Raw genomic sequence first — 12,567 nt, 5'->3', positions numbered from 1 at the left:
GTCAACCACATTCATTACCATAATCACTCCCGCCATTACACGACCCCAACAACCTTAACTACATGTCCTAAAACCGAATTTATAGTTTACTTTCCTTCCAAGTTTGTTATTCCTTCCCCCGATTCCCCGCATTTAAACGAGGTGAAAACCATAACCGATTCCGATCGAGAAGTTTTTTTTTTCTCTTGAGATCGAATCGGCATGACGAATCCCGACAAACAGAATCCGGTCGAAGCTCCCGACGTCGAGGCAGCGCCGGCGGCGAAGACGGAGACGACGCAGGGATCCGGAACGTCGTCGTTTTCTGCGATTACTCAGAGATGGAAGAGGGAGGATTTGGTAAAGAAAGCGTCTCCGATCGCGAGAGGGTTGTGTCTTCTGTTCTCTCTCCTCGCTTTCATCATCATGGTCTCTAACAAACATGGATACGGTAGAAACTTCGACGACTACGAAGAGTACAAGTGAGATTCTTATTGATTCTAAAATATATGAAACTCTGTTTTTTGAAGTTTATTGTTTTCTTTAGATATGTTTTAGCTATTGCGATCATCTCGACGGTGTACACTGCGTGGCAAACGTTTGTACATCTCTCGAAGAGAGAGTTCTTTGATCGCCGGACTTCCATGTTGGTCGATTTTTCCGGTGATCAGGTAATGTAAAAATATAATTATGATTTTTAATCAAGAGACTAGAATATTCAAATGCTAATAAAAAAGGTTATGATCTTCTGATGCAAAAAATGTTGTGATTGCAGATTGTGGCTTATCTTCTCATATCAGCTGCATCGTCTGCGATACCATTGACCAACAGATTCAGAGAAGGTCAAGATAACATATTCACTGATTCTGCTGCTTCAGCAATCAGCATGACTGTCTTCGCCTTCGTCTCTCTAGCTCTCTCTGGTCTCTTCTCCGGTTACAAACTCTCCACTCATTCTTTTATCTGAATCTGGTTATAAACCTAATTATGTGCTTTTCAATCGTTTATTTTATACCGTGTTGATGTTTGAGAGATCCGTGTAAAATGTCATTCATTCTTTAACTTCCTGTTATGTTGGATCTGTGACTGTTTGATGATACATTGTACGAAGTGAAAACATTGATTGGCTTAATATCATTTTTCTATTTCTATGGTACAAAAAGAACTAAAGATATTTATTACATTATAGGCGTGTAAAAGCTCTAGCATGAGCAATGAAAAAAAAACAAATGAAATAATTTACTCTATGGACTATAGACTATAGTCTTAGAAGTATCAGCAGGAACCACTAGTAAGTAGTTAAACCCTTTGTCTTCAGGGCAAAAACGAATCGAAAAACGAGGAGGAAGACTCCTCGTTTGGTTCTTCTTTTGCTATAGAGAACCCACCACCACCAAAGTTGTTCTGTTGCGTTTGAATGTTGTTGTTATTGTTGTTCATAGCGTAACCAAAAGGCCCAGGATTAGTGTTGTTGTTGTTGTTGTGCATCATCTGAAGTGTATATGGTGCTTGAGAAGTAGTGTAATTAGAGTGAGCAGCAATAGCATTAGGTCTAATTGGTGCTGAAGAAGGATCATGTGCTAGTCTGTTTGTAGTGTAACCACTACCACGAGCTGCAGGCACGTCGTGGTTGTGTTTCCCTTCGTAAGTTGTGATCACCGCTCTCATATCGTGTGATGCTCTCTCAACATGTTTTCTCACTGGACAACCGGTCGTTGTGCACTTGTAGTAGCTTCTGTTAAGTCAAACGAGACATGAAATGTCAGATTCTTAGAGCCATAAACAAAACAAGTTTTAAAAAATAAAAAAGAAAAAGTTTTAAAAAATGATTTTTTAAATCTGTCTAGGCGGCCTCTAGGTTCCGCCTAGACACTAATATCCTATAAAAGCCTAGCGACTACTTGAACATCAGTACATGTTTATGTCTTATTATTTACCTTGGATTTGGGTTCCCCTTGACGACTTTCTGACCATACTTTCTCCATCTGTAACCATCATCAAGAATGTCTATATCACTTGTTGTCTGCACAACAATCCTCGGCTCTCTCACCGTCTTGCTTCCATTACCATTCCCACCGTTTGTCTCGTTCTCTCCTTTCCTGAAACACACACATAAACAAACATGTTAAGACTTTCTTATTCAAGTATGGTCAAAGAGAGTAATGATGATCTTACCATCTCTTTGCTTCAGGTTCACTCCCACAATCTTCTTCATCTCTGCTGACAACCGATAACTCATCGTCTCCAAGAGAACCAGAAGTAGTATTATCTTCTTGCTGGATTGCAAATGAATCAGAAGAACCATGATGATCAAGTCCGGCATTGAACACAGCCGAGTGAAACGTCGAAGAAGAAGAAGAAGATGATCTTCTAGTGGATTGAGGTTTTGGATGGTTATGGCTTCCTTTATACACAATCTCTGTGATCTGACCTTCCAAAGACATCTCCACTTTCTTCTTCGTTGGACAGCTTGGGAAAGTACACTTATAGTAACTCCGAGGGTTCTCACTCCCTTTAACCTGTTTCTGTCCGTACTTTCTCCAGTTGTAACCGTCTTCTCCTTTCCGCTGCTCCCTTCCATTGTAAGGTACAGATTGATGAGTGTTGTTGCTTGGACGAGTATCTGTTTGGCTCCATTGCAAGACGGAACTGTTTGTTGTTGTTTTTGTTGTTGTCGTCGGAGCAGAAAGTCCTGATGATTGTGTCTGAAATGAGAAATCAAAGAGGCTAAGACTGTTGTTGTTGTTGTTAGTCTTCTCTTCCTCGGCTATACTTTTCTTGTTACTTTCGTTTGTGATGAGAGCTCCTGTGGTTGGAGAAGCAAGAACCTACAAAACAGAGTCAAGAATGATTCGAATAGAATCAATAATTGAAATCAAGAACAGAGTATATCGATAGTTTAAAAACAGAGAGGCTTACGTTAGCAGAGGAGGAGACAAAAGCAGGGGAATCGAGGAAAACAGAGGGGCTGAAACAAGTGGAAGGAGAGGTTGAGATTGAAGAAGGAGCAAAAGACCTGAACTTTGGTGGGATCTCAAGATCTTCCAATGTTCTTGGGGTTTGTTGTGACCAATTAACAGAACCATTCATGTTTTGTCTGGTGGTTCTATTATTGTCCATAGTAAGAAGAGAAGAAGCAGCCATACAGAAAATAATGTATGAAAGACCAGTTTCAGATATTTATAGGAAGTAGTTAGTTAGGAAAGCTTGGGAGAAGGGGAGCGAAGACGAAGAAAAAGAAAAAGAGATGTTATGTAGTATTTGTTTGTTTATGTCTGAATATATAAAACATATTGAACAGTCTGATTGGTGAATTTTTCCTATTTATTTTTTTCTGTTATTAGAACAAAATGAAATAAAGTGTAGTTTCTGAGAAGGTGTAAAAAGTTTGACCGTTGAAAAGAGTAGAAGATGGAGATGGTCAGACCTTGTGGCCTTGACTTTGAACAAGGCGGCTTGCTTTCATCATTCTTTAGGATGCCTTTCTCATTGCCTCGTGTGAATTTTTGTTGTTCAGTTATAACTTGGATGAAAATTCGATTTCAAAACATTTAAGAGAATCTTAGTAATTTTTTTGACTGTTTTAGTAGGTAGTGGACAAGGTCCTCTCTTTCTTTTAAGCACATGAGTGTGGATTGGGAGTGAATGATTAGCAAAACCTACGAATTAAATTCGATATTAAATCCATGTGTGGCCACTTGGTTTATAACTAATCTACTTGCTTGTGTCAACAACTCTCAAACGTTATTTCATTGTATTCATTTTTGTTTTGACAAAGTTTAAAACAGTTTGTTGGTTTATGTGTTTATCAATTACTTAAATGATGATTTAAAAATGATGATTTAAACTCTTAGTGTATCTAGTGTGGGACCGAGTAGGATCTTAGGATTGTGACTAATCACTTACTAATTTCTTTCAATAACACTTATGATTAATGTTTATTCATCATTTCTTTTTGTGTTAGTGTGTGATCTGATAACTTGTACGCAACGCTTATGTGAGAGGCAACACCTTTAGGCACATAGTTTAATTCTGTCGGTGAAGTTTTTGTTTGTTTGATGCTCCTCTTCCGCTCCCTTCACGTAAGCTTCCTCTGATGTTTCATTTGCACATCAAAAAGTTAGATACTTAGATGAGATATTGAATGATATACAAATAAAAAAAAACATTAGTGAACTCTACTGATAATTAGTGCTGAGTGGATGGATCAGGTGATCAGTCTCCTGCGATATGATCCGACTCGACCACAATTTGGGCCCAAAAGCCCAAGAGTAAAATAAAAGGCCTCTTGCTTTTAATACACGTCTATAGTCTCTACAGCCAACACGTGCAAAAGACGTGGCTGTGTTTGCTTCCTGGATCATTTATAGTTAAAGAATCTCTAGCACAAAGAAAGCAAGTGAGATATACATCTCGAATAGCCTAACTTTCAAAATCTCACACTCTATAAACGTCAGTGTTAATAAGGTCCCGGCGCAAGAGGCTAAGCCATCGCGACGGTCGTCGGAGTCTCTGATGGATAAGGTGAAAACGAACTGTTTGTCCATGGCAGTCACGTTTCAAGAAGGTCTTAGCTACGTCAAAGCGTTTTTTGTCGGCCAGGTACGTTTTGTTAATGTAGTGAGGGTAGAGAAATAATAGCAGAAAGTAAAACACACAAGTTTATCTTTTCGAATTCACTAGAACAAGAGAGTCTTACACCAATCTTTTCTATTACAAGAATCCTTTAGGATTAGCCTCAATCCTAAGCTAAAACTCACCTTAGAATCTAGACTTCTGTTTATCAGGATCCTCCAAACCCCGAGCTAAACTCTCCCTGAGTCTAGGCTTCAATCTTCCACTTCACGGAAGTACTTCACCAACTACGTCAGCAACTAACGCACAGCAGTGACACCAAAGGCTTGATCACACAAGCACACACCAAACGATCTCTCAACTCTTCTTTCTTTTTAGCAGAGACACATTTCTCTATGGAGGCACGTCCTCCTTGTATAGATAACCAGAACTTGCTCCACAAGTTCTTCCAAAAGTAATTTAAGTAACTTTCCATTTTCTCTTTAGGAAATAACTCTCTTGTCTTTTCCTCTTCAAGTAATATCATTTACCTTTAATGTAAACTTCCCAATAAATATATTACCTCTTCTCCAAGCTTAACAAGCTAACCGACATCACAAAACACGAACTCCAACTCAGCCCATCTTCATGACTCACACATGTACTACCTCCTGTAGTACTTCACGAACTGATACAGAATATACATCTTCAATCTCCCCCTTTTTGACTATGCATGTGAACTCATCACCACTGGACATAAGACCACGTCTTCAATCTCCCCCTATGAGTCACATCATTGTCAAAAACTAATATGAAGATCTATATCCTCCAAAGTAAGGAGGAAATCCCATTTCACCATATCCATACTGATCATATCTCCTAGACCACGTATTCATGAGCCCAAAACCTCCATGATTAGCTCTTTGAACTGGCTTGAAACACTCACGTCGAATATGCCCTTGAACTCCACAAGAATAACATATAGGACCATGACTCCTCATACCATAAACACCATAAGCTTGCACCATCTGATTCTTCTCCCTCAGCAACTTGAAACACCTTGGCCTAATGTGTCCAACAACACCACAGTGATGACAAACAGGCCGCCACTTTCGTTGAACTGCACTCTTCAATCCAGAAACTCTCTCTGGAGCAGTCGCCGTAGCAGTTGCTGTAGCAGTACGCGTAGCAGTCGCGTTCTTCACATCAGTTGCAGTCTTCACTGCAGTCTTTCCATTAGATGTCTTCTCTGCAGATACCTTAACCTCTGGTCTTGTAGTAGACGTAGCTAAAACCTCAGCTTTTCCTGCTGATACAAAAACACCTTCAGCTGTAGAACATTCTCCTTGATATCCAAGGCCACATCGATCACTCTTTCCAATACTAAGCAGATGATCTAGCTGTTTCGTCCCACTATTCAGCATCTTCAAACCCTTCTGAGTTTCTGCAAGTTGAGCACCAGCCAGTCGTGCTTCTTCTTCTTTCTCTGAGGCATACTTGAGTGCTTCAGCAACTTGAGCTTCTAGCTTGACCTTCTCCTTAGCAAACTCTGAATTCGCCTCAACCTGCTTGAGTCAATTCTCATACAGCATCTCATAATTCCTACCAAGATCAAAGTCTCCATCATCGTCATCACCTACAGCATCATCATCACTTCTACATGAACCTCCTGACACAGACGCTGTTGCAGATCCCGTAGCAGATCCCGTTGCAGATTTTGTCTCAGACCTAGAATCCAAAGTTGTGAACGCCACCATGTTCTTCAACTCCTCACCATCATCTGAATCAGTACCAGATTCATACTTGACGTCATCCTTCTTCTTTAGCTTCAGTAAATTCCCACAATCCTTGCGAACATGGCCAAATCCATTACACTCATAGCATTGTACCTTTGATGATGATCTGCCTGAATCACTTCTCCTTGCATTCTTCATCCTCTCTTCTCTTCGCTTCAGATATCCAGCAAAGTGTTTTGACAGCATCACCATAGGATCTTCAGAAGATGAACTCTTCAAAGCAATTCCATGTGGATCTTCTTTGCTTTTCACCTTTCCACCATGTAATCTACTCAGCTCAAAAGCTTGAAGAATCCCAACAAACTCATCAAAAGGCATCTCATCCAGATTGTGAGCTTCTTCTACAGCAGAGATCTTTGACTCAAACTTGGATGGCAACGATCTCTTCAGCTTCTTCACTAGCTTCTTGTCCTTGTACTGCTTTCCAAGTGCAAAACATTCATTGGAAATATCACACAACTTAGCACTAAACTGAGCCACGGTTTCCTCTTCATCCATCCTCAGATTCTCAAAACTTGATGCTAACATATCCAGCTTGGTACGCTTCACACTTGTAGTACCTTCAAACATATTCTCCAAAGTCTTCCATGCCTTCTGAGCTGAAGCACATTGAGAAATCAACTTGAAGTAGCTTGCATCAATAGCATTGTAAATTGCAGTCTTCGCCTTAGAGTTGCAACTTGAAGCCTTCTTCTCTGCAGCAGTCCACATATCTCTTGGCTTAAGAACTTCAACTTTCTCATCATTAAGCATCACTGGAGGACTCCAACCAGCTTCAATAGAACTCCAACAATCCTCATCAAGCCCACTGATAAAAGCTTGTATACGAACCTTCCAATATCCATAATTGGATGAATCAAGACGTGGGGATTTTGTCATAGACGTTCCCTCTTGATATGCCGCCATCACAAACTCTGTTCTTCTTCCTGACGCAGTCTCTGTCACTCACCTTGATCTACTCGAAACTAAGTCGTTAACTCTATCGAGCCCCGCTCTGATACCACTTGTTAATGTAGTGAGGGCAGAGAAATAATAGCAGAAAATAAAATACACAAGTTTATCTTTTCGAATTCACTAGAACAAGAGAGTCTTACATTAATCTTTTCTATTACAAGAATCCTTTAGGATTAGCCTCAATCCTAAGCTAAAACTCACCCTAGAATCTAGACTTCTGTTTATCAGGATCCTCCAAACCCCGAGCTAAACTCCCCCTGAGTCTAGGCTTCAATCTTCCACTTCACGGAAGTACTTCACCAACTACGTCAGCAACTAACGCACATCAGTGACACCAAAGGCTTGATCACACAAGCACACACCAAACGATCTCTCAACTCTTCTTTCTTTTTAGCAGAGACACATTTCTCTATGGAGGCACGTCCTCCTTGTATAGATAACCAGAACTTGCTCCACAAGTTCTTCCAAAAGTAATTTAAGTAACTTTCCATTTTCTCTTTAGGAAATAACTCTCTTGTCTTTTCTTCTTCAAGTAATATCATTTACCTTTAATGTAAACTTCCCAATAAATATATTATCTCTTCTCCAAGCTTAACAAGCTAACCGACATCACAAAACACGAACTCCAACTCAGCCCATCTTCATGACTCACACATGTACTACCTCCTGTAGTACTTCACGAACTGATACAGAATATACATCTTCACGTTTGGTTCAAGCTAGTGAAGCAAGAGGTTCGGAGATTCATTTGTCTTGATTCTTGAATCATTATCATGTGACGTGTTTGGTGGCTCATGTTAGCTTAAGTACTTGGCATTATTCTATTTTTTTTATTAGTTATCAAAATGTTTATGTGTCATATTCTTGTGTTATGGTCAAAATAGGTAGAACCTTCGTAAACATTTTATCTGAGTAAAATATTTTGATTCATGAAATTTTTGGTTTGGAAGGCAAAGAGGTTGACGGCCAAGAACGAGCAAGAAGCTACGGAAGCTCATTTAACAGAGACAAAAATGCAAGTAGAAGCAACTGATGAAGCAGAGAACGCCAAGAAGAGGCTTCATCAGTCTTCTTAATGTTTTTTACTGATGAATCTGTTTTTTCTAATTATAATGTATTCGTAATATTGATTTTATTTGAATTGTTGTTACTTAATTATTTAGCTATCTCTCATCATTGAGTTTACCTTCTACGATCGTAGTTTCCCTTAGGACGCAATTTCAGTATTTAAAAAAAAAAAACTAAACCTGAATGTAGCAAAGAAACAAGAACACATGCAGTAGATGAACATTGAGCAAGAAAGATATGTTATTACACTCGAATAATGCCTTCTCTATGAAAGGGGACTTCTGAAAGCAGTAACTATGATTTGTTAGTGCTGTTGAATTTTCTCACTTTCCTGGTGCACTAATATTTCAAAGTTTTGTCTGGTTGTAAAGTATTGAAGATGTGCTAATGGGTTTCTCTTTTACTTTCCACTGCTTTTTGTTTTTCCACTGCTTTTCCACTGCTTTTTGTTGGTGTGAAATAATGCTTTTTTTTTAATTATAACTAGATTTTGACCCGCGCTTTCAAAGCGCGGGTTTATTTTCTTTTATTTTTTTTTAAAATTGACAAATATTTAGTAAATGTCATATTTTTATATATTTGTTTTTTATAAAAGACTTAAATTTTTATTTTTCTTTATCGTATTTCATTTTAAAAGAGTATATGCCAGAGCACAATATCCGGACTCGAAGAACCAACCTGAAACCGACCCGAAAATCAGGGTCTCGAACCCGATCAGATCCGGAGTAAATATTCGAATGAGTTCTAAATTGCTATATCCGAAGAACCGGTCTCGAATCCGACCCGAACCGAGAACCAAATGAGTACCCGAAGATATCTGAAATATATCTAAAAATATATGTTATAATTATATTTATAATTATTTTAATTTTAAATTAATATTATAAGTTAACTATAGTAGTTATTTTCGGTACTTTTGAGTATTTTTGGATAAAATATGATAGTTTGGATAAAAGTTTACCAAAAAACTGTATAAAATGTATATTTTGGTTTCTTTTGAATAATTTGGATACAAAAATTTGAACCGAATCAGATACTTTGGTTATTTTGAGTACAAATAACCGAACCCGTTAGATACTTTGGTTATTTGGTTATTTTGCAGGTTCTTATGCATGAGAACCGAACCCACCCGGATCCGGAAATATCCGACTCGAACCCGACCCAAAATTTTATAATATCCGAATGAGGTTTAATTTCAAAACCCGAATGGGGTTTAATTTCAAAATCCGAAAAACTCGATATCCGAAAGAACCGATCCGTACCCGAATGGGTATCCGAACGTCTATGTCTAATGCGTATTTATGTTTAGAAAATTAAACTTTATTTTTAATGAATTAAGTTGGTATAACTGTGATATATTAATTTTATTATGTGGTTAATTTTTTAATAAAAAATTATATACTTTTAATAAAGATTTATACTTTTCAATGAAAAAATTCAAATTTTTATGAATGCTTAAATTATATTAAAAAGAAAAAACATAATAATTAAGTTATTAATTTTTGTTCACTACACAAAATATTAAGAATTGTTGAAAATAAATTATATGAATTTGGAGAAAAAAATAAGAATTAGATCTGATTTCTTAATCGGCCCAAATGGCCCAAGAGATCTGATTTCTGAATTTTCTCACTTTCCTGGTGCACTAATATTTCAAAGTTTTGTCTGGTTGTAAAGTATTGAAGATGTGCTAATGGGTTTCTCTTTTACTTTCCACTGCTTTTTGTTTTTCCACTGCTTTTCCACTGCTTTTTGTTGGTGTGAAATAATGCTTTTTTTTTAATTATAATTCCAAACAAGTCAAACATTAAAAAAAAACTGAAAAGAACGATTGATAGACATGATTGACATGTGCTATGGGCATCGAAACCAAACACAATTTACCGATGTGTCCATTGTTAAGGCTAGGAGTCTGTTGGAGTTAGTTTACTTTCTGAAGAAAACATTGGCAAGACATTGTGGTGGAAGAGAGGTAGGATTCTACTTTTCATAGGATTCTACTTTTCATTCCCTTAAGTTCTTCTAGGCTTGTCGCTTCTTTGGATCTATCTTGTGGTCGTCTCTATAATTTTTCAAGATATGATTTCTACTAATTATTTTCTGGCTTGTTCAAACTTGAAACCATTTTTTTGTTGACTTTCAGATTTCAAGTGCAGATATGTCTTATATTCCTCCACATAAGCGACATTCAAAGGATCCAAACAGACCTTCCCCTGTTCCAGATTCTCTCGTTACAAAATTCAAGAACAACCATGACTACAAGAGTACCAATGATAAAATCAACCGTGTTACTTGTTCAGAAAATTTCATTTCCAAATGGCTTCTTGTTGGTTCTAATGGAATCAAGGATGAGCTTCCTGCATCCGTTGATCTTGTACCCTTTTCCTCGGATTCTGCTGAATGCAGAGATGGAGAACGGCCTTTAGTACTGATGAACAACGACTCCCAAAAAGGTTTGTGTTTTTGTTAGTGCTATTGTCATCTAAATGCTGTAACTTACAACACCGTGTGATAACTGAAGTGAGCGAGCAAGAAGAGAGAACACAGTGGCTGTTAATAGCAGAGAAGGTGGAAGAGGATCTTGTGTTGGCATATGAGCGAGCTAAGACTTCGGTAGAAGAGAATCAACATGTATTGAGATTGGTTGCTAGGTTTGGTAAAATTCTCTTCTACAAGTAAGCGATCCAGGGTCTAATCTACATCTTGTTGTGTACAAAACTTCTCTTTTTCTGACATATTACAACATAAAACCAGGAGGAAACCTGGTCCTCTAGCTGAATTCTCACAGAAAAACTTGAAGAAGATGTTCTCTACAGATGTCCCAACTTCTAACTTGCAACACATAATGTCTAATGTGGTACCAAACCATGGATTCTCTATTGATTTGGAAAAGGAAACATACACTGTGAAGGTACTTGTTTTGTTTTCTTAGATGTATCCTTTGAAAGGCATTTGTTAAATTCATGTTTATCAATGGACCCTTTTTTTTGTAACACTATCAGTGGATTTTCTTAAAACCAATTAGTTATAAGTAGATTGATCTTATCCTTGTATATATTAGTTAATTATTTTTCTAATTTCCGATGTGAGATCATTAGTATATGATATACTAATTTGTTGTATATGGCTTTTTTCTCTCAGGTATCGCATAATACTCGCCCCACTGAAACTATCAACTGTAAGTGTACCTTTAAGGAAAATGGAAGGCTAAGTATGTACAAGGCCGAGCTTGACGTTGTAAGGCATTTGGTTGTTGATATGTCATGCATTGATAAGAGTGTCGACATGAGGCTGATGCTAGCTGCCAAAAGGAAAATGACTGCTCTCACCGTGAGTTGAGTTTGATATATACTTTTTCTGGATAGCCTCTCTTGAACTTATGATGTGTGATCTTTCTATGGTTGGTATAGGAGAAAGAGATAAGTGACATTAAAGAGCTACTGGATTCAGCAACTGTTGATCCAAATGTGAAAGGCGGTTTAAGGTGGCCGTTTGGTAAATCTTCATCTGGAGATGGATACAGAATATTTGAAGTTTGTCACGTTAGAGCTACTATCTACAAGAACCAGACTCTCAGGCTTAGGGTTAGAGAGACTGATAGGTTCAATGAAAGGACTGGAACAGGAGCAGTCAAGAGGGAGGTGACTCTAGTACTTAAAGATGTCAACACTAAGTTACAGGTACATTATCATGCTTTTGTATTGCATCTCTTTTGGAAGTGAGGCTTATAGGGATTAGTACATTTGTTGTCTGCAGGAGCAGAACATTGAGAGGGGTTGTGTTTTGGAAATGCTTCGAGTTACTCTTGGAACCTTATGGGACTTCATGCATTGTGATGCATCTCTTACATAATATTAAAGAACCGTGTGGTGTTGCTAATACTATTGGGTTTCTCTTTTACTTTCTCCTGCTTTTAGTACAATAACAATGTTAAGGGGTATTAAGGGTTGAGCTTGCGTGTGAAAGAAGAGATAAAATAAGTAGAAGTTGTGCGTTTGCTGCACCTAATTTCATGTATGCATGACTCAGTTAATCAGTTTCAAACTACAAACAAAGATTGCATTGTATTTGTATTAGACATGAAATATAAGAAAATAAGGTTGTATAATATGTAAACATATGTGATTGAGAAGCAACGAGATATTGGCTCATCAATCAGTTTGGTTTGTTGCAAGCACAACTTATTATAATTCACTTTTGTCTTTAATAGTGTGTT

At 37.7% G+C, this 12,567-nt stretch overlaps 4 protein-coding genes across 4 annotated transcripts; 3 read left to right on the top strand and 1 right to left on the bottom strand.

Moving 5' to 3' along the window:
• Nucleotides 1-1,133, top strand: LOC130511881 (CASP-like protein 4B1). Its single transcript, XM_057009689.1, has 3 exons — nt 1-461; nt 527-650; nt 755-1,133. Exons 1-3 carry the CDS (start codon nt 202-204, stop codon nt 944-946), a joined length of 576 nt encoding a protein of 191 aa, XP_056865669.1. The 5' UTR covers nt 1-201; the 3' UTR covers nt 947-1,133.
• Nucleotides 1,081-3,232, bottom strand: LOC108855747 (probable WRKY transcription factor 33). Its single transcript, XM_018629638.2, has 4 exons — nt 2,899-3,232; nt 2,155-2,807; nt 1,917-2,078; nt 1,081-1,714 (listed from the first exon to the last, which is right to left on the bottom strand). Exons 1-4 carry the CDS (start codon nt 3,121-3,123, stop codon nt 1,294-1,296), a joined length of 1,461 nt encoding a protein of 486 aa, XP_018485140.1. The 5' UTR covers nt 3,124-3,232; the 3' UTR covers nt 1,081-1,293.
• Nucleotides 3,233-4,209: 977 nt separating this feature from the next.
• LOC108850993 (uncharacterized) lies at nt 4,210-8,473 on the top strand. The gene is made up of 3 exons (XM_057008297.1): nt 4,210-4,250; nt 4,356-4,581; nt 8,234-8,473. The coding sequence occupies exons 1-3, from the start codon at nt 4,210-4,212 to the stop codon at nt 8,357-8,359; spliced, it is 393 nt and encodes a 130-aa protein (XP_056864277.1). The 3' UTR covers nt 8,360-8,473.
• A 1,673-nt stretch (nt 8,474-10,146) lies between these two features.
• LOC108854337 (uncharacterized) lies at nt 10,147-12,459 on the top strand. Its single transcript, XM_018627867.2, has 7 exons — nt 10,147-10,323; nt 10,495-10,804; nt 10,873-11,026; nt 11,106-11,262; nt 11,493-11,681; nt 11,762-12,031; nt 12,108-12,459. Exons 1-7 carry the CDS (start codon nt 10,192-10,194, stop codon nt 12,201-12,203), a joined length of 1,308 nt encoding a protein of 435 aa, XP_018483369.1. The 5' UTR covers nt 10,147-10,191; the 3' UTR covers nt 12,204-12,459.
• The last annotated feature ends 108 nt before the right edge of the window (nt 12,460-12,567 follow it).

The sequence above is a fragment of the Raphanus sativus genome, chromosome 4 (assembly GCF_000801105.2).
Source record: "Raphanus sativus cultivar WK10039 chromosome 4, ASM80110v3, whole genome shotgun sequence".
NCBI lineage: Eukaryota > Viridiplantae > Streptophyta > Magnoliopsida > Brassicales > Brassicaceae > Raphanus > Raphanus sativus.
Note: the sequence above shows the minus strand (reverse complement) of the source record. Positions and strands in the feature narration are given on the sequence as shown.